General features: G+C 37.4%; 2 protein-coding genes across 7 annotated transcripts in view; one reads left to right on the top strand and one right to left on the bottom strand.

Moving 5' to 3' along the window:
• P2RY12 (purinergic receptor P2Y12) overlaps nucleotides 1-10,139 on the bottom strand; it is a 42,706-nt gene extending 32,567 nt beyond the window's left edge. Inside the window, exon 1 of the mRNA XM_059163755.1 lies at nucleotides 10,027-10,139. The gene's annotated coding sequence lies outside the window, so the exon portion shown is untranslated. The remainder of the gene's footprint in view (nucleotides 1-10,026) is intronic.
• The window catches only part of MED12L (mediator complex subunit 12L), a 325,613-nt gene that overhangs the window by 272,887 nt on the left and 30,735 nt on the right, over nucleotides 1-21,991 (top strand). For all 6 annotated transcript variants that reach the window (XM_059163744.1, XM_059163745.1, XM_059163742.1 and 3 more), the window contains 12 exons: nucleotides 1,123-1,311; nucleotides 2,115-2,189; nucleotides 2,308-2,498; nucleotides 3,311-3,472; nucleotides 5,600-5,711; nucleotides 7,994-8,083; nucleotides 9,138-9,247; nucleotides 9,438-9,573; nucleotides 10,377-10,538; nucleotides 12,561-12,923; nucleotides 14,782-14,938; nucleotides 18,417-18,628. In XM_059163744.1, coding sequence (XP_059019727.1) covers nucleotides 1,123-1,311; nucleotides 2,115-2,189; nucleotides 2,308-2,498; nucleotides 3,311-3,472; nucleotides 5,600-5,711; nucleotides 7,994-8,083; nucleotides 9,138-9,247; nucleotides 9,438-9,573; nucleotides 10,377-10,538; nucleotides 12,561-12,923; nucleotides 14,782-14,938; nucleotides 18,417-18,628 — 1,959 coding nt within the window. The remainder of the gene's footprint in view (nucleotides 1-1,122; nucleotides 1,312-2,114; nucleotides 2,190-2,307; nucleotides 2,499-3,310; nucleotides 3,473-5,599; nucleotides 5,712-7,993; nucleotides 8,084-9,137; nucleotides 9,248-9,437; nucleotides 9,574-10,376; nucleotides 10,539-12,560; nucleotides 12,924-14,781; nucleotides 14,939-18,416; nucleotides 18,629-21,991) is intronic.

Genomic DNA, 21,991 nt, shown 5'->3' with positions numbered 1-21,991 from the left:
TCTTCCTCTCCACTGCTTCAGATTACCATGCTTCTACAAGTCAGCTGCACAAACAGGTGTACTGAGAGATGTGTTCTCTGTCCCTTGTCTCTTTCATCCTGTGTTTTTTCCTGCCCTTGGTGATTAGTTTCATTATTTTTTGACTTATCTTCCTTTTTTTCCTTTTAATTTCTCTTATAAAAAAAGAAAACATGGCATACCATACATAGTTTTCTATTTCGATGGAGACATTATATTAACAGGAACATGTTTTTATTAGAGCATGTTGTAACTTGGGTAGAAGTTCATGAAATGGTCATATAGATAATGAGAGGCAGTTGTGTATTGTTTCCCTACCAGAAGCACCAAGGGTCAAACAGTTTTAATCCCTGAAAAATATTTCTGATATCTGGGTCCCACCATCAGATATGTATTTGCTGGGCCCTGAGCACTGGTATTTTAGCAAGCTCCACAGGTGACTTTAATAGTAACTCAGCATTGGGCTACTGGTGTAGTTAAGAAACAGGCTACATCTGAAACAGATCTGGATTCGAAATCGGCTCTGTTGATAGTTTCTTCTATAGTATAAGAGTTTGCATGATGAAAGGCAAAAGGGATTTAAACTGCTAAAAACTCTCTGGAGGACAGTTGACCATATGTATCAATAGTCTTAAATTTGATATACTTCTTGACTCAACAGTTATGCTTTTATGAAGTTATCCTAGAAAAATAATTGTTTAGAAAGTATTTGTGCACAAATATTTATAATAGTATCATGTATAATATAAAAAAATGACAGCTTTCTAAATGTGTTACTCTGTTCTTTCTATTTAGTATAGTAAGCATTACATAAAAATGAAGACATGTACTAATACAGAATCATTACCGTTATACACAAATATTTTGCATATTTCTTTTTCAAACTTTTTAAAACCAAGGTCCCACTTTGTATTTTTAGGAAGTCAAAATGCCAGGAATTTTGTTTTCAAAATTTTTCCCACTTATTTTTTCATGCAATTTTTATTTCATTGGAAGATTTCTGTCTGCTTTGTATTCTATTGTTTACCATGATTCAGTGCATATTACATTCACGTGTAGAAAGCCTCTGCCTCTCAATCTAATAGCCGATTTTTTTTTTTAAAGGAATGGGTAGGAGAACATTGCTTAAAAGAACCTGAAAGGTTATGCACAGACAAAGAGCTTATTTTGGACCCCGTGCTTTCAAATATGCAAGCACAGAAATTACTGCAGCTTATCTGTTATCCTCATGGTATTAAAGAATGTACTGAGGGCGACAACTTGCAAAGACAGCACATTAAGCGTATTCTTCAGGTGAGTGATTAGAGTCTAACGATTGTGTTTCTGTCATGTAACACTTTCTCTTTTTCTTTTTTTTTTTTTTCATGCTCAATGCTAATTCTTGACTTCAAATCTGATTTTTATTCTCCTAATTTTCTCTTCTGTGAAATTGTTGCACCTCATTGCTAGGTAAATATAGATACTGGAGGAGCTATACAATCATAGTATTAACACTGATATTTTAAGTCTGCTATATTTAGATGAGACATAACCTTTCTGGAGGGATAGCCTTAAATATATTAGTCAAAAAGTATTGAAATTATTTTGGAATGGATTGCTTAGGTGAATAGATATGGAGAGAAGAAATCCTTGTTTTATTTTTAGTGCCTGGCTGAATGTGCATTATTTTTATTTCACTTCATTTCATTTCATTTATTTTAAAGATTTTATTTGAGAGAGATAAGAGAGTATGAGTGAGCAAGAGAGAGCAGGGGGAGGAGCAAAAGGAGAAGGAGAAACAGAACTCTCCACCAAGCAGGGAGCCCAATGTGGGGCTTGGTCCTGGCACTCCATGATCATGACCTGAGCCCAAAGCAGATGCTTAACTGACTCAGCCACCCATGCGCCACAGATGTCCATTATTTAAAAAAAAAAAAATTTTTTTTTAATTTGTGTCTACAGTGAATCTACATAATGGAGCCTTTTGATCCCTACAGATTCTTTTATTCTGTATGATTATTCTGTTCTTTTCTTGAGAGGGAATACTGCAAGGAATTATTATATTTTAAGACCCATTTCAGTATCCTTAATGCATTAATTCTTTCCATTTTCCCCAGAATCTTGAGCAGTGGACGTTAAGGCAGTCCTGGCTAGAACTTCAGTTAATGATCAAACAGTGCTTGAAGGACCCTGTGAGTATATATTGGAAGCATGTGTTATGTATACAAAAATTAAGAACAGGAAGAACACGTTGATGTTGGAGGATGGAGTAAAACATATGCATGCTAGTTTTCTTATGTGTAACTCCAGGGCTCTGGTTCTGTGGCTGAAATGAACAACTTACTGGACAATATTGCAAAGGCAACAATAGAGGTATTCCAGCAGTCTGCTGATTTGAACAATAATTCTTCTAATTCTGGCATGGGCCTCTTCAACCCAAATGGAATTGGAAATACTGATACAAGTAGCACGAGGCAGAATGGAATAAAGACGTTTCTGAGGTATTTTTTTCTGTAGTTCGATTATGATGCAGTTACTTTTCATAAAGGTGCAGGAATGTGAAATTATTTGTGTCATTTATCATTATTTAATAATTTTTTAAAGGGCATGGTGATGGATCATGTCTCAGTGTTTAACACGTCCAGACTCCTTGGAACTACATATGACGCGCAGAAGGGATTGATTTCTTTATTTTCTCCTTATGGCTACTCTGTTCCATAGAATTCATTATATAGGAAACATTCATTTTCCCATTTTTATTAATTGGCAGTGTTGCACAAATAATAATCGTGATAAGCAGGTTGATTTGTATTTCATCATTTGGGTTTAAAGTATAACTAGTGAATTTTAAAACCTCAAAAATTGGTTATTAATATGCTTAAACATCATCAGAACATTTCATATCTTAACCATGACAGTAAAGTGTGTTGTTTATTGTGCAAAAGGACTATTGCTAATCAGAGAGCTAGAATCATAGAAGACTTGCACAGATTTAAAAACCTTAGTGACAGTGTTCTCCCAGAACCCCACATTTTATTGCTTTACATAGTGAGAGTGGAAAAGTATGTTCAAGTATCTGATACTTTACATAGTGAGAGTGGAAAAGTATGTTCAAGTATCTAATATTTGCTTTACATAGTGAGAGTGGAAAAGTATGTTCAAGTATCTGATATTTGGTACAGAGATAAAAGGGAAGCTTTGTGATAATTGTTGTTTCTTATTCATCAAAGTTTTGCCCTGGAGTTTCTGTTACAACTGTGAGAGCAGAGGAAAAGAACACCTCCTTGGGTATAACACCTATTTCTGATTTTAGTTCCTCTGAACGCAGGGGTGTGTGGCTGGTGGCCCCCCTAATTGCCCGGCTGCCGACCTCTGTGCAAGGACGGGTACTAAAAGCTGCCGGAGAGGAGCTGGAGAAGGGACAGCACTTGGGCTCCTCTTCAAAAAAGGAAAGAGACAGACAAAAACAGAAAAGGTATGGCTGCAAGGTGTTTCTTTGTGTGAGGGCTTAAGGAATGACTGAGAAGTAACATTTTGCAGACATATATGGTCACTATACCCAGAATGCATTGAAATTGTTTTTAAATGGAAATGGCAATACTCTGTTAGGTAACGCTCTGATCCTAGAAAGTTCCAGGTAAAAAATAATTAGTACACCAGTTCGTTCTGCCCATGTACCCAAATTACTGCTGAGCCATTAAGGACACCAACTTCTTAGCCTCACTTCAGACCTGTTGAATCAAATCTGGATATCCACTAAGTCTCTATAGTCTCCATTTAATTACTTTATATTCTTTTAATTATCTATGTTTAAAATACATAGAATTATATCATTTTGTCCTGTTGGACACTAAGATAATATTTGTAACACTTAGGGCTCTTGTTCTAGACTAAATACTAAAATATACCAACCACTAAATTTAATCTTTTCTTCATTTATTTTAGGCCCTAGAAAAGGTTCCAAATAATTAAATTTGCAAACTGACTCTGGTTTTGAGAAAGAATAGACCTGCTTTCTAATGTGAAAATATGAATTTAGCATCTCAGGAGTAAAGGGAAATAATGAAGATTTCTTCCATTAAAAAAACCCCAAAAAACAAAAAAACTCTGAACATGTATAGTTCATATCCCCTAATGAATAATATTTTATTTTTTTAAAGATTTTATTTATTTATTTGATAGAGAGAGATCACAAGTAGATGGAGAGGCAGTCAGAGAGAGAGAGAGAGAGAGAGGGAAGCAGGTCCCCTGCTGAGCAGAGAGCCTGTTGTGGGACTCGATCCCAGGACCCTGAGATCATGACCTGAGCCGAAGGCAGTGGCTTAACCCACTGAGCCACCCAGGTGCCCCACGAATAATATTTTAATAATATTTTAGTAGCTACAATTTATTTGAGCCCTTATGAAATGCCATTGTATAAAACTCATTGCATACATATGTGAACTTTTAAATTCTCATAGCAGTCATGTGTTGTTGGTGCTGTCGTTATATCTTTCTTAAGTTGAAGGAAGGGAAGCACCAAAAAGTTAATTTGGTACGGACACACTGCTAAGGAGTTGTAAAACTGGAGTTTAAACCCAGGTCATCTGGTTCCTGAGACCATGCTCTTTAACTGAAGTGCATCTTGGTAACGACCTAGATTTACATGTATTTTGTTTGTTACCTGGTTGTTTGGCATCACCTTTGCAAAGGTCAGTCAATCCACCAGATGACTCAGTTTTAATTCTGAAATCTAATTTCTAATGCATGGTTGCGTGTACATTGTATGTACATTATCCCCACAGCAGTACAGATGGTATTGCAAAGTTTGAGGATGACTTGTCCCAAGTCAGTTTCTCCCAGCTCTGCTGGGGTAGAGGGAGGACGCACATTGAAATAATTGGGTCTCGATCTCCTTCTAAGAATTTTTTTTCCAACATAGCATTTAGTTTGTCAGTATGATTTGTATCCAATAATTGAAGAAATGCTAATAAAATGACAACCGATAATAGATTTTTTTTTTTTTAAATTCAGATGCCTTCACACCTCTTACGATGAGGCTTTGAGATATGGTGGGTCACTAATAAGCTTACTGCCTTTGGGTCCTCAGGACTTAGGTGTGCTGATCTTACTTCTATCAGTACCTACCCTGTTTGGTCTTAAGAAACTTGCTACAAAGTAACACAAGCACAAGAATCATACAGGCCTGATTCCTTGACTCTTTGACAATAGCTTGGTGTGACAAATTTAAAAATTTTTCATTTTGTTCTGTGTATAATGTCCTATTCCTGCTGATGTGTGTCTTTCAAATTCTATGAAATAGAAACACTCTTCTCACTGCACTCCCCCAACACGCTCCTGCAGTATGAATTTATGCTAGTTTAGGTATGCCTTCAAGGATAAGAGAGCATATTAAATTATTTAGAAGCATCACAGTGGCTTTTAATCTTGTTAGTAGAGCTATGATTTAACTTTTCCGGTAGGCTTTGGCTATTTACTACTCCTTTCCCTTTGCTAATAGTAAAATAAATAAGGGCCAATAACCAAAGGGCAGGAGATCTATGTTGCACAGGAAGTAACCCATCCTTTCTAACTAAATCTGCTGTTACTACTTCCTTTGTAGTATGTCTCTTTTGAGTCAACAACCTTTCCTTTCACTGGTCCTTACCTGCCTTAAGGGACAAGATGAACAACGGGAAGGCCTCTTAACATCTCTTCAGAATCAAGTTAATCAGGTAAAGTATACTAGACTATTAAGGCAGGCAAGTATTTTTTTAATGGCATTCTTTTTTTTATTTTTCCTTTCAAATACTGAGATTAAATTAATAAGATAACCGCATATTTTGGTTAGATGCAGGGAGACACAATCCATGCCCTGTTCTCCTACCTGGTGTTCTAGGCATCACAAGATTCACAGTTTTGTAAGAGTAATTATGCATGGAATAAATGTCTGTGTCCTATAAAAATAACATTTTGTACATTGCATGCAACTTTCACATCTGCTCCTCTCCTGACCCTGTGTTGTGGGAGAGGACCTGGAGCAATGTGTGTTGCATGTATGGTGTTAAGACAGAGAAACCTCTCTCCAGCTTCTCCAGCTCAGCCCCCACCTATCTGGAAGGTCTCAGCTTGAGTGCTAATTTCAAAATCAGAAGGCATATTGATTCGTGTACAAAGAATTTAAATTTTGGCTTTCTACCAACCACAGTTCTCTTGGTCACTCTTTGGGGGATTTGCATTCTGTGTACTCCAAGGAAGTGGCGTGATGAAACCAGAAATTGGAAAGTGTGGAATTGAGCAAAGTAGGTAGATTGGTCATGTAGAATGTTTTATCCTGCTACAGAGCCAAATGGAGCCCTCATATGGCCCTCTGTTTCTATGACATCTTGTCTTTCTCGTAGATGATACTAGATGAATGTGAACAAGGATACTTAGCTCATTTGGGCCTCTCATCGTCTCTCGCCTTTAAGATCTAAGAGATCTGTCCTTTGCACTGCATTTCTAAAATGTAAATCAGCGGTTACTCTGGTGCCCAAGATACTCCAGTGTTTCTTACTATGTCTAGAATAAAAAGTCAAAGTCTGGGCTTATTGAGGCCTGAATGATTTTGCCCTGGCTCCCACTTCTGCCTTGTTTCCTACTAGTCATACCTTGCTCACTCCACTTTTCACACTGACCCCATTGCTATGTTTTAAAAATTAATTTGTTTTAGAGAACAAGCAGGAATGGTTGGGGGGAAGGCAAAGGGACGGAAAGAGGGAGAGAAGCGGACTCCTCACCGAGCATGGAGCCGAAGGTGGGCCTCTACCCCACGACCCTGAGATCATGACCTCAGCTGAGATCAAGAGTTAGACACTTAACTGACTGAGCCACCAGGCTCCCCGCTATCCTTTGAACTTGGAAAGCAGATTCTCGTTGCAACGCCTTTATATCTCTTTTTCCTTTCACATGGAACGCTTTCTTCCTAGATAATAGGAGGATTGCTTCCTCATTTCATCAACTGTGGTCTCAGGTGTCACCTCCTCATGGAAGCCCTCTTTGATTACTTTCCAAAAATAGGACCATGGTCATTAGGTGTTCCCTTGCTCTGGTTCATGCAGCTTGTTATTTTTATTTTTCCTGCTGATAGAATGAAAGCTGTGATATAGGTTTGTGTCTACTGTCTTGGACCCTCACGTCTGACTTGGGAGAGGACTCTAGATTGATGAGATTGGAGAAATGCTGTCCTCCCATCATGCCATATATACTTACAGCTCATCTGCTGGGCAGCTTACTTCCACATGTGACTCATTTTAACTAATAAGATGATTCTCAGTTGTTACCATATTTCAGAGCATGGCAGAAGGAGAGGGAATTTGCCCTCATCATCTGATTCTAGGGTGTTGCCCACTTGTGGTTTGCTTTTCCTAAGCAGACCTTCCCTTTTCTAACATTAGTCTGAATCAGTGAAAGCACTCACTTTGTAGAACAATACACCACTTGACTGATGTCAAAGTTGTCATATTTTTCAAAATAGTACTCACTTCTTTATCAATGAAGAGAGACATGGAAGACAGCAAGTCCCCCCTTCAATAAAACATCAAAATCATACATTTGCTAGGGTTCATAGGAGGTCCCTAGAAATGTAACACAGAACTGATATAAGATGTAATTCTGTTTGTTTGGTATTTATCTTAGTAAGACCAGTGAAATAACATATTGAAAAAATAATCTTTTTTGTTTGTTAATCTTAACTTCATCTTCCTTTAAAGCATTTTCTTTAACACTTATTTAACAGGATTGTAAATAGATGAGAATTTTCTTCTTCCACCTAGAAAGGCAACCAGCCAGAAATAGCCAGATTTCTGTCTGCGTGGAAGGAAGGAAGAAAGCTAAAATTTTGCTTTGTTATTCGTTAAAGGAAGAAGTTATTTTTGACTGTCAGTAGGAAGCTCAGTGTAACTTTAAATGTAAGAAAAACAATCTATTTTAATAGGGAAAATAAGTTTTGGGTTCTCCCATTTATTTGCTGGTTTAGATTTTGAGTAATTGGAGAGAAGAACGATACCAGGACGACATAAAAGCACGGCAGATGATGCATGAAGCATTGCAACTTCGCCTAAATTTGGTAAGGGGCATTCCTAGTTCTTTCTCTGCATTACACTTAGCCTAAATGTGAAAATAACCTCTAGGTCTCCACTTCTTCTCTGGTCATCCCCTTTGTTACAAGGTATGAGGCCTTCCACTCTTTGCTTTGACAACTCCCCTGTCTCTCATGTGTCTGTCCTCCTTGGTGCTGACTTTCGTGTCTGGTCTAACTTCTAGAGGGTGTAGGAATTTGGGGCATCGGTTTGCTTTCTGTACTTCCCACCCCAGGGAACCTCTCGTTCTTTTCAGTTTGTGCTAAGAGTAGGTCTGAGAAGGTTACTGTTTTGAGATGAATTAGCTTTTATTATACTCATTTAAAAACCTATATATAAAAATGTGCCATAAGTCAAAATTTGTCAGACTCTCCATCAGATTGGTCATTAAAATAAATTGGACAGGGAGGCTATACAAACATTGAAAATTTCTCACACATTGCACATTTCTTTGAATTTTTCTTTTCCCATTGAACAAGTCTTAGTGAAGTCTACTCTGGAGGAGGAGGACTTGCCTGTTATTTGGCAGTTGTCGTTAACTTAATTCCCATACACGAGTCTCCTGCTCCTCAGTCGTCTGTGTTACTGGATATTTCCAAGTGTTAGTATGATAACAGGCTTAGATGCAGTAGTAATTGAATAACACAAAGTCACAGATAATCAACTCACCTGGTTTTGATCTCTTCAGATTGGACTAAAGTTATATGGTAAAACTAGGTGTTATGAAAGATTAGGACAAAAGAAAGTTAATTTTCCTATTATTTAATTCATATTGATGTTGTGCCCACACTCAGGTCCCTCTTCTCCTCCTATCCCACCCCCTTTTTTTGAAGGACCAAATACCTGTGCTGAAGGAACCAAAAAACAGTGACAAATAGGTAGCTAGGTAAGAGAGAAGGTATGATAACCCATAAAGTAGAGTCTTGTTATTGTTTTCTGTCTGTCTTTTTGTTTTTTTAGCAAATCAAAATTGGCTACATAAAGTGATGGGGATGGTATTTTCATTGTAATAGATTTTTATTGTATTTTTTCTCATGCCAGGTGGGCGGAATGTTTGACACTGTGCAGAGGAGCACCCAATGGACGACAGATTGGGCCCTCCTCCTCCTCCAGATCATTACTTCTGGAACTGTTGACATGCACACTAACAAGTATGTTCTTACTTCACATTTAGCACGCTGCATACATGCCTAGTAGAAGCTTTGATGGGCCGACTACAAATCACCTCTTACTCTCTTAGTTACCATCAAAGTTCAGTGCCTTAAATAAAAATGATTTTTAGTTAAGGGTATCTTGGTTTTGCTCTAAGGTGAAAATAAATTATTTTTTTCCCCCTCTTAGTGAATTATTCACAACAGTTCTTGACATGCTGGGTGTTTTAATCAATGGAACTTTAGCCTCAGACCTATCAAATGCATCCCCAGGAGGATCTGAAGAGAACAAACGTGCATACATGAATTTAGTAAAGAAACTGAAAGTAAGTTTGTGACCTGCTTATATATTATGATCTCAAGTAGTTTATGCATTGTTTTATTACTGCATTTTACCTTAATTTACTGTGTTAAGTTAGATGTTATACGGTTATTTTGCTATTTTCCTTATCTCAGCTTACTAGTACTCAAAAGTTATAAGCATATAGCTTGAAGATACTTCTTTAAAAAATGATATTCACAAAATATTTAACTTTCAAGGAACTCTAGAAATCTGTTATCAAATGTATAACAAAGATGCCCACATTGGATTTAGGATAAATCCATGCTTGGACTGGCTCGTATAATTGAAAAGTAACCATTTACATTGATATTTCTAAACCCAATTCATTTGAAAAACCAGTAGTTGAATCTTTGAAGTAAACTGTAAACAAATGATGCAGAAAAGAAAAAAGATCAATATGTCTGATGACCATAGCAATAAAATAACCAATGATTACCTTGAGGTCTGACCCTGGATTTGAGAACGTGTTCTGTGCTGCAGCTTCTGCCTTCTGCTGGCAACTACTACACGGGATTTTTGTCATTTCAGCACTGCGATACTTGTTGTGTAACCAGGGTCCCACTGTATGTGTTCTATTTTCTACTTAAATAGAAGAAATGAAACATACTCACTACTCTAATTGAAAGCAGCATCATAGACCATGTTCGAGGTTAAGGAACATTCTGGCTACAAAAAAGGAAATGTTTCATAGAGAAACTTCCTTCTCACTAACTTTTGCCTTCGTTGTAATTTCTGTCCCACTTCTCTATCTCTTTTTGTTTTGTTTGTTTGTTTGTTTGTTTTTAGAAAGAGCTAGGAGACAAGAGATCAGAAAGTATTGACAAAGTTCGACAGTTGCTACCTTTGCCAAAACAGACATGTGATGTCATCACTTGTGAACCTATGGGTTCCTTGATTGACACAAAGGGAAACAAAATTGCTGGATTCGACTCTATAGATAAAAAACAGGCAAGAGTAAATGTTTGTTTCTTGTATATATTTTCTTGTCTTCCTATAGGGTATAGGAAATGCCTCAATTTTACAGTTTCTTGATTTATTTTTTTTTAAGCATAGTCTTGTCATTTATATGCTTTGGTCATTGGCATTATTGTATAGATATTCATTTAGTGCTGTACATGAACTTAACTTAAGTGAATTTGTGAAACCTGCTGAAGGAAAACTAAGTAAAACTGTATTGTTTAGGGGCACCTGGCTGGACCAGTTGGTTAAGCATCTGCCTTCACGTCAGTCGTGATCCCGGGGTCCTGAGGGTCCTGGGGGTCCTGGAATAGAGCCCAGTCCCTAACTCTCTGCTTAGCAGAGTGCTCTCTCTCAAATAAATATTTTTTTAAATGTATTGTAAAAATAAAAGAAGACAAAGACCAGGTGTGATTTTACTTCAGAGTTGACAATAATACGTTTAGATGAGAAAATTTTGATTGATAAATTCTTCATGTAGTAAGCTATTTTGAGTAAAAAATATTTTTAGGGCGATGGTACTTAATTTTCTCCTCAGTTAAACGATATTTCATTGAACACCTGTTTTATATAGGATATTAAACAAGTTTCCCTTAAATATGAGAAGAGTGGTTGTTCTTATAGTGAACATGGAGCAACCACAGAGATGAAAGACAGAGCTCTTACCTTTAAGCAGAAGTAGACAATCACAGTGTGGTGAGATTTGTGTGTCATGGTACAGAGTGTCAGGGGGCCCTGAGAAATTGCTGTCACCCACCCTCATGTAAGGAGTAGATAGTCAGAATAGGGTCCCCCACAAAACTGACACTTGAATTATTTTGAAGGATTAAGAGTTAGCTGGGAAGTAAGGAAGAATATAATTCAGGTCCATGGAAGAGTTTTCGCAAAGGTAAAAAAAGAAGGAGACTCTTGGGAGAAATGCAATGCTGCATTAATTCAGAGTAACCCAAGTACTCTTACCAGTGTGGAGACAGAAAAAGCTAGTGTTATGGGCTGGTTGAGTTTGTAGATTCATTTGGCTCTCTAGTGGTGAGACATCTAAAAACCATTTGGGTATTTGGTCTTTGCACTCAGGAAAGAAGTCCAAGCTCAAGGCAGTATTAGGAAACAAGTCAATTTATCATGGTAAATGAACCTTGATTTTGGATTAATCCATCCATGGAAGACTTATGTTGATAAGAACAGGAGCATTCATATCTTATGGAATGTCTGGTTAGTTGTTTTTGGGGTCATTCTGAGGAAAAATATTTTCTTCAAGTTGGTATGCCCAGGAAAGTACCAAGAGACATCACGAGTTAATGTTAAAAATAGGAAACTTTTATTTTCAGAAACAGAGTAGCATTTCCTCTTCTAAACTTGGTGGAGAGAAGCTTGAATTAAAGGACTTTATTTGCACCTGTTGGTATGAGTTACTTCTGTAGTAGTATTCCTTAACTATTCAGAAACTGGCTTATTAAGTATGTGAAAGATTCCTATACTGAATCAAGGCCAAACATGTTTGGACTGAAGCTAATTTGAGTCCAATTAGAGGTTGATTGTAACTTGACTCTGAAGTTTTGTTTTATCTCAAAAACAACAACAACAACAACAACAAAAAAAAACTAGGATCCAAGGGGTTATAATTTATGATAATTTAATAAAGGTCAACATTGCAGTACTTTCCAAAAAGTGGTTTTTTTTCCTAAAAGCAAAACAAAGCAATAAAAACCCTAAATGAAAAATACCTAATTATAGTAAAGTATATTGGACCACCTGGTGTTGCAGCCTGAACAGAATATCATGTGGCTTAAAGAAATGCAGAATTGAACTTCAGGGATGGAATTCTTGCTGTGGCTCTCCAGTGATCTAGCTGGGTAACCCTGAGCTGGTGCATTTACCTGTCTGCTGCATGCTAAGGCGCTCTAAACCTCCCCACCAGCCAGAAAGTTCTTTGTATCCATGTCCTAAGCAAGCTTGCCTCTGAGTTAGGAAAAGATCTGAACGTGAGCTCACAGAGCATTATCTCAACCACAGGGTCTCCAGGTCTCTACAAAGCAGAAGGTGTCCCCCTGGGATTTGTTTGAGGGTCAGAAGAACCCAGCGCCTCTCTCCTGGGCCTGGTTCGGGACTGTCCGAGTGGACCGAAAGGTGATCAAGTACGAGGAACAGCATCACCTGCTGCTGTATCACACACACCCTATGCCCAAGCCCCGAAGTTACTACCTCGAGCCGCTGCCCCTGCCTCCCGAGGAGGAAGAGGAAGAGCCCACATCTCCTGTCTCTCAGGAGCCGGAGAGGAAATCAGCTGAGCTGTCAGATCAGGGAAAAACCACAACAGACGAGGAGAAGAAGACAAAGGGAAGGAAGCGCAAGACGAAATCAAGCTCAAGAGTTGATGTGAGTAAGGGAAGTCAGGAGGCCTTTGGCTCACTAACACCTAGTGGGAGATTTAATCATGCCCAGAGTCTGTCCCTAGCAACAGGAAAAGCATTAGAAGCCTTATCGTAATAGTTGTAATCCTAACAAGGCTCTGTCTTAATTAATAGAATGGCAAATGAACAGTGACTTGTCACTGACAACAGGATTATAGCTTCTGATTTTCCCTCCTCCACTGTTGATTACTTTAATTTTAGGCTTCTCTTATGAATAATCTTTAATTAATATAATATTTCAGTGCCTCATAATTCCTCACATTTGAAACTTGAATTTCTTAGCTCCCTAAAAATCTCATCTTCTTACATATTTGTATTATCTCATGTTTAAAATATTTATCATATTTTGAGCAGCTGACACCTGTAGTAAATTAATGTGAAAAACTATTTGCATTTCCCTAGCTAACATGTCATCTAATAAATACAGTAGGATGTTTCTGAGATTTCGTATTTTAGCATTCCATCTTACTATCCTCTGTGTGTGTGTGTGTGTGTGTGTGTGTATTCTTTAACATACTTTTAGAATTTATAAAGGATTAACACAATTTTTAAAAAGTTCCATTTCTTTTTTTCCCTATTAACCTTACCTACCTATAACCACATGCTCTTAAAAACAACAGAAATGTATGAGATGGTAATTTGGAAATAATTTCATAGCATTTATAGAATTAATGTATAAAAATGTCTTTATATTTAAATTCACCTGGAAAAATACTTGAGATTTTGTATAAAATTCATGGATATTCTTGTACAATGGAAGAAATATTCAGATTTGTTCTGAATATTTCATGATGTCATAATCAGATGTCATGTCTAATTATTCTAATTTACCTAAGTCAGAACCAAAACTTCTATTTTCCTAGCTGATATCTTGGTGATTAATATTTTTCTAGAGAAGACCACCATCACTTTTAGATGCTACTTGAATGGCAGTACCCTCTTTTCATGTAGTCTTCCTGCCAATATTTCTTTGTCTGGAAGAGGTGCTCAAAAAGATCCAGACTGCCGCTTCCTAAAATCTGGACTCTCCTAGCTCATCAGTCCACATGGATAGATTTCTGTTTTTTTCAGATACAAAAGTCCTTAAACCTCTCTTACTTCCTGAGTGTGTCCTGGTAATGTCCCTTCCTCCCATACTACTTCTGAAACTGCCCCTACCCAGCGGGTTATATTTCAGAGATCCAAGGATTTGTTTTTCCTTTATCCTTTAGGGCTAGACTAAGAGAAGGGGGCTGAGGGGTGGCAGGGAAATTGAGACACCTGGATGTGAACCTTAAAGACTTCGTATCTCTTAGAAGGAAGACAAAATCTGGGTGGGGAGACCAGGGTACAGGCAGATGGTGGAGAGTCTATGTCTTTAAGTTGCTGCCTTGAAAACTGGCAATAAAATAATTGTCTAGGCCAGGGACTGGTCCTGAAGTATTGTGGGTCTTTCTGGCTTCATTCTCATCTAGACCCAACATACCAGCAAGGCTTCCTAAGGTGACCCAAGATGAAATGATCTCCAGAAACTCAGCATCTGAAGGTGTGGTTTCAGTTGTAGGCAGTGGTCAGTGTTGATGTGCTTTTAGTATTTTATAAACAAACTTTTATTTTCCCTCCACTTCGTAAGTCAAGTGTTTCCGGAGTCAAAAGTTTTTACTCAAATGAGTGTTAGGCAGAGAACACGCTGACACTCTTGCCTTCCAACTTCCCCTCTATAAAAACAGCCCTATCCACCGGAACAGGCACTGGCTCAAGTAATGTGATACGATGAACTTGCATTCATTATCTATATAGTTTGTGAAATTAAATAACTTTTTTTTTTTAACTTTATGTTGAAGGAGTATCCACAGAGCAACATATACCGAGTGCCTCCTAACTACTCACCCATTTCCTCCCAGATGTTGCACCATCCACAGTCCACCTTGTGGGGCTACAACCTCATGGGTCAGCCCCAGCAGCCGGGTTTTTTCCTTCAGAATCAATCTCTTACTCCAGGTATGTGAAGAGAGAGTGAGGTCGGGTCACTCTGAGATGAGCTTGGCGTTTTCTTTAATTTTAACCTGAAATCATCACAGGTTGGCGTTTTCTTTACTTTTAACCTGAAATCATCACAAAACGTGGGAATTGCAAGAGCTGAGTTCTCAGTTGACATTCCTGTAATCCTTTCCACTTGAAATTTTTTTTTTCTTCTAAAATTAGGGTTTTTTAATATGTCTTTTAATCTATTTTTGATTGTCACATAGATATCATATTCTAATTGTAAGAATCAATTAATACCTGGCATATAGAGTAATTTAGTATGTGTGTTGGGAGTGTTTCTCAAATGTTACAGTATGGTTTTAGTTGCTAGGTTATGTTCTGAGTTGGGAGATTTCATTCGATGTTAGAAGGAAATTAGCCACTGATGAAAATTTGCACTGTCAGATATAAAGTTGACAAAAGTTGTATGTTGTGAAATTTGTGTTTTTATCAGATATAGTTCTTATGGGTGTTTTTAAAAATTAGACGGTATTGCCCAGTATCTTCATTTTCTTGTGTTTTAAATTATAAATTGTTTATACTGTGAAGTATCTCAGAATTTTGATTCAGCATAGATTGAGATATCAAAGAAGGAAAACTACTGCATCTATAGTAAATGTCCCTGATTTTAGTATTGCTTCCTTTCAAGCCCAAGTAGGCTTTATATCTGAAATGAACATTTCCTAAATAAGAAATCTCTTAGAAATGAATTTATTTATTTTTTTTTTTCTAAATGACAGTTTGCTTGTTCAACAAATGGTATATTTTGAGATCTTAGTCTGTATGTTGGGATTTTTATTGTAATTTGAGTATGACATCTTGAGGCCTTGGAAAGACATTGTTTGATTCTTGGCTTACAGCAGGGGAGAATCCATATTTTGTCATCTATTAGAGGTTGAGAGGACTGGTCTGGAAGTTATAGTTCTAGGTTCAGGACTGGCTCAACCACTCCCTGCTGTGTAATCTTGACCAGGTCTTAATCTCTCTGTGCCTTAGCTTGGTTATCTGTACAAGAGATACTTTAATATATGTCCTCATAGAGTAGGTGATTCAATTATTTATTCAACAAAATGCTTTGAACTTCATAATGTTCCAGACTCTGTTTTGGGTGATAGGGTATTACAGTACACAAAATGAATAAAAGTGTTCATTCACCTTTGATTGCTGGAATAAGGGTTATATTATACATGCACACACATATACTGTGTATGTGTATAATTTAAAGTAAATTTTAGGCTCCATAGCTCAGGGGTTAGAGCACTGGTCTTGTATGGTAATTTAAAAAATGTAGCACACAGATGATGGCCTACCCCTAATTCAGCAAATGATCTTAACATATTCCTACCTCAGGGCATTTGCATCTGCTGCCCGCCAACCCCCTTGCCTGGAGTGCTCACACTTAGATATTTTCCATGGCTCATTGCCTCCCTCCTTAGGGCTTGGTCAGATGCCATTTTCTCAGTGGGCTTCTATTGACCACCCTCTTTTATAAATGGTAAGCCACACCCCTTCCCTGCACCCTGTTCCCCTCTCCTTTCTATTTCTCCATAGATCAGCACTTGGTTATATGCTATGTATTTAACTTACTTAACTGATTTATTATCCAGCTTTCCCACAATACTCTGTTGGGGCAGGTATGTTTTCTGTTTTGTTCACTATAGTATCCTCAGAACTTAGAGCAACATCTGGCTTTTAGTAAGCTCTTAAAAACAGGTTGCTGAATGAGTGAATGCAGACTATAAAAGAGTAAACTAGACAATCAATGATAAGTGTGGAAAATAATACACCATCATTTTCTCATTTGACTTTCTCTTTTCAGTTCCAAAGTTCTTGTGAATTCTGTAGCATTTTTAAACACCAATTCAGTATGAATTAAAGGCTAAGTATTTTATAAAGACCTATGTTTTCTTTCCCTAAAATACTATAAAAGGTATTTATAAGTTAAGGAAGTTTACGTATTAGGTAAGTTTTAAGTACGATGACATGTAAGAAAAAATGTTAAATAAAGCAAGCATTTATAGGGGTTTTCTATGTGTGAATTGATTTTTGTAAAATGATGAATCCTATGAAGTTGAAGAGTGTGTACACTCTGCTTTCATTCGTATATAGTTAAAATGCAGAGCCATATGCTCCCTCAATACACATGTGTGTATATACTCCCCCCAACACAGTTTCTCTTTTTTTCTCATGTATACGCACCATTATGGTAAAGTTATAAAGAAATGTTTGAGAATATTAAATACTGTATTCAGAATTCAGCATTTAGTGAGAGAAGGTGAGGAAAGTAAGTAGGTAGGAATATACAGAATGCTTCAGGGATACTTAACCCTGTTTCTATAGTTAGCTCAAAGCTACAAGATTATAAAAAAGGAAAATTAAAAGAACATAGACTATGGCCTAATCTTTAGAAAGAATCCCCTTTACCTATAAAATAGCCCATTAAATTTTTATGGATTAGTATAGTTCCAGTTCTTGCTTCAACAAAAGTTACCTTGCCATATGTTCTTAAATTGACTTTCCTCTTTTTTCCCAGTGTTCTTCAAATGCTGCTGAATGATTTCATAAATCACATTGCTGGTTGTGGTTCTGAGTCTTTAAAAGAATGTGGGTTTTCAGCTTTAAAATGTTTGTTCCCACCATACAGCTTACTTTTAAAAAAAAAAAAAAAAAAAAGAGAAAACATCTTTCGTGAGATAATTTAAGTAGAGGATTTCTTACACATACATGAAAGAATATAAACTATCTGGTAAATCACTGATTGACACCTCATTTGAAGCCAACAAATACTGAAAATCTTTCCTCCCAAACTCTTAAAGGCATTTAACAAATTATGTATGCTAATATGTTAAGGATTTCCTTTGATTTCTCAGGCATCCCTATAATCAACGTCTCTTGTTTGATTTCAAGCCTTTAGAAACATGTTTTGTCTTTCGTGTCATGGTATTTGAAGTTTCTAAGCCTTTCAAGTTTTGAAAATATTTTCATGCCCTCTATGAGGAAAGAGGCATTTTTATTTTGTCATGGTAAACTTAAATACCATGAGCTTCAAATTTGTTTAAAATGACAAAAGGGTTTCTATGCCTGGCTTAGGACACTTGGCAAATACACCACGAAGACAGGACGCTCTGTGCAGGTAATGTATTCCCCAGGGCCTTGCATAATTTAAAATCCACGAGTCTGTTTCAGGCGTTTCAGTTTACCAGCCAAAGTGGGGCCTCTGTGAAATAATTGAAATACTATAATTCACTCCTGCATCACTGCCCCCATTCTTTGGGAATGAGGCAGTACTCAGCATATCTTTAATATTTATTTGTATAGTGTGAGGTGGGGCCTTATTTTCCATTTGCTTGTAAAGTGAGGCTTAGAAGGTAAGGTTTCTGCGTTTTGATAAAATAGAGAAGACCTGTTGCATTAGCACGAGTTATAGAGCCCTTCTGTCTGGTTGCTTTTGTAGGTGGCTCCAGACTGGACCCCACGGGCTCCTTCGTCCCCACCAACACCAAGCAAGCTCTGTCCAACATGCTACAGCGGCGCTCGGGCGCCATGATGCAGCCGCCCCCGCTGCACGCCATCACCTCGCAGCAGCAGTTGATACAGATGAAGCTTCTGCAGCAACAGCAGCAGCAACGGCTCCTCAGGCAAGCCCAGGCTCGACCTTTCCAACAGGTTTGTCTGGATCCAGCAGTGGAGACCTCTGCCTTTTGTTGGCTCCTCTAGCTAGGGATGAGTGTGAGGTAGGGGGCGTATTCTTCCTGCTGGTGTATCCCTGAGATCTCGCGTGAGCGCAGGTGTAGCTCTCCTATAGCTTTATACCTCTGGTGTATTTTACTTTTATCACCGATCCATTAGGAACTTTAAGTATCTTAGATTCTTTGAAAGTACACCTTAAAGCTAGAAGAGCTGATGACCCTCCAGTCACTGAGAAGCAGAAGGCCTTTCATCCCTATAGTGACCCTAACTGAGCACTCATTCTGTATAATTATCACCATATTCTGTACTCCTTTTAGCTCTTACTTTTGTTTATTATTATTAGATTGAACACTCTGAAGTTGTATCTCTAAAGTCCTGATGTTTCTTAGGTTTCTCCCTATGGTGCCCTGCCTAGAGTCCATTTTCAGTATGTATTTCTATAGGAACGAATATATTACAAATAATAGTATATGGATACTTTCAATTTCATTTTTGATTTATATCATTTTTTTTTTGTGTCCTATAATTCAGTTTTCTTTAACTTTTGAGATAACAGCAATTGTTCAACAAAATGATATAAAAAGAGGAGGTGAGCTTGGGGACCCCCTGTTTCTATATACTTTTTTTGACTTACCAATTTTTCAAAAAAAAATGCACTATTTTGATAAGGCTGATGAGGATATTAATAATAACAGCTAACACTTATAGAGCACTTACTATTTGCCAAAACATTTCTATGCGCTTTTAATGTATTAGTTATCTAAGATCCCACAATAATCCTGGGATTTAGGTACTTTTTTGAACCTCAAAGGAAGTAGACAATCCACAGGTATATCCTGCTCTAAGAAAAATGATAAAACTTTGAAATTAGCAAAAAATCCTAATGCTTTAAAAAAAAGAATATCCTTTATGTCTTGCTAACCTTTCTAGGCCTATCTCCGTTGTGTAATTTACGGCACTTTTGCATTCAGTCCACTTAGTGATTCGAAAGGCTGGAGGTGGGATGGTGAGTTACATGGTCTTGAAAATGGTTCTTGTTTTTACATGTATTACAAGAAGGACAGGAGAGAGGAAATAGGTCAACTGCATGCTTGTCTCTCCCTGACCTCTAGCCATTGCTCAAACTCCCTGGATGTCAGGTAAGATGAGCCTAAGTTGCTTCTTACAAGGAAGTGATGAGGATTTGATTAAAATACTAAGAAATACTTATCTTGCTTAAATAAGTGGCACTTCTGAAGCCATTTAAAAACTTCAGTGGGATTTTAGCTGTTCTTCAGGATGAGCAAAAATAGTTGTTATCATTGTTTCAAATCTTGTCAAGATTTAAAAAAACTTGCTGTAAGTTGAGTAACCATCCCAGCAGAGTGAATGCTCCTCCTTTTTTAAGGTAATTTAGACCTAAGTAAAAATTTACCTTCCACTCACTTTTTTTTTTTTCCCATATCTACCTTTTTATCACAAGGTATGATTTGTCTTATCAACAGCCCACTTTCAGACTTTTACTCCAAAGCTCAGTTTTGAATTGCTCTAAGTGATTCCTAGCATGGGGGAAAACTCGCTGGGCCATTTATAGGTAAAAGCTTCCCTTCTGATACAAGTCATGACAAGCAATTTCCTCTAAAGCACATTTTTTTTTTTTAAAGGAATTGAATAGAAAAGCCTACATATAAGCAAGGATGCTTGCATATTTGGAGAAGACAAGCCTATGACCTAAAATGTTACCTGCAGGAACCCATTACTTCTACATTTTTTCCTCAAAATAGTCAAAAGTACCTGACTATTCTACTATTCTTTTACACCAAGTAGAACTGTATTGCTTGTACTAATAAGAATTAACAAGTAGTTCATTTTTCTGATTTTTTTTTTTGCCAGCTGTTTCTTTTTTTCTTTTCTTCTCATTATTTTTGTCTTAACTTCCTTCCTTTCTTTTTTTGAGAAGTTGAGTATTCCTTCTTCGAGCAGTAAAAGTACAACTTCGTAACAGTGATGGTACAATAGTTACCTTCCCCTCCCCCCTGTATTTTTTTTTTTTTTTTTTTTTTTTTTTTTCAAAGATTCTATTTATTTATTTGACAGAGAGAAATCACAAGCAGGCAGAGAGGCAGGCAGAGAGAGAGGAGGAAGCAGGCTCCCTGCTGAGCAGAGAGCCCGATGCGGGCCTCGATCCCAGGACCCCGAGATCACGACCCGAGCCGAAGGCAGCGGCTTAACCCACTGAGCCACCCAGGCGCCCCCCCCTGTATTTTTTTAACGGTTGGTTGAAACTTGCTTTATTGTCTCTGATGGACTTTCAGAAACAGATATATATATTTTTTAATCTCAACATTTTTCAAATGTTGGACACGTGAGGGAAAGCAGTATTCTTCTAAGGATATGAAATATATCCGTGGAGCAGTGAGATGGTTGTATAGTCCCACCTAGAGTCAGTGAGGTCACATGTAGCATTTGCCAGAGGGCCTGCACCTAGAAGGTTTGGGGGAAATGTTAGTTCCTTTCCTCTCATGCACAAATGATAAATATACCTAGAATCTAGCTAAGTAAGGTATTGTGGCAGGAAAAAGTTCTCCTTGTGGTAATCCTTAAGCTGGAATAAAGGCAGCATCATATGGAATACAAGTGATAATGTTAAGTTGTTTTAAGATATGGTTCTGGATGCAGTTGTTTTTCTAATAAGTAATGACCTGTATCCTTTTTGATATGAAAAAATAGAGAAATGTTGATCCTAATTTTGTCCAGGACCATTTTTTCAGTTTACATGCCTACATATAATGTGATGATCTCTAGCTATGTAAGAACTTGTCATGTCTTTATTTCTTATGAAATAGAAGCCATTTTTATTCTTATCCCAGCAATTTTCTAATTCTAGGAATCCATTTTCTTAAATGTTACAGATGTGTTAGAGAATTTTCGTTGATCTAAACCTTCAAAACTGAATTTTAGAATTTTAGCAGGTACTTATTTTAAAGACTGATGAGTTTCTCCAAGCCTTGGATGTGACTGCTCCCTAGGCCAGGAGCTCCCACCCCCTGGTAGCCCTCTTCTGAGGTCAGACACAGGATCTCATAGTCTGTATTATCTTTACATCTAATGAAGAGAGGGTAGGAATTTATGAAAGGCTTATCAAATGAATGCATGTTTTTGAGAAAATATTTCCAGGAGCCTTCGGCTTCCTAGTAGTCTCAATCCTTGGCAGTCTCATTTTTATCTACAAACTTATCTCAGCTTTCCTGAGTGCTTCCAGAAACTTCTTCCAGTGATCTGTTATGGTTCTCTTGAAAACCTAGATGGGGAAGGGAAAACATAAATTTGTAGATTCTGGATATGGCTCAGACCAAACAA

This window comes from Mustela lutreola, chromosome 2 (assembly GCF_030435805.1).
Source record: "Mustela lutreola isolate mMusLut2 chromosome 2, mMusLut2.pri, whole genome shotgun sequence".
NCBI classification, from domain to species: Eukaryota; Metazoa; Chordata; class Mammalia; order Carnivora; family Mustelidae; genus Mustela; species Mustela lutreola.
This window is presented reverse-complemented; position numbering and strand designations above follow the sequence as displayed.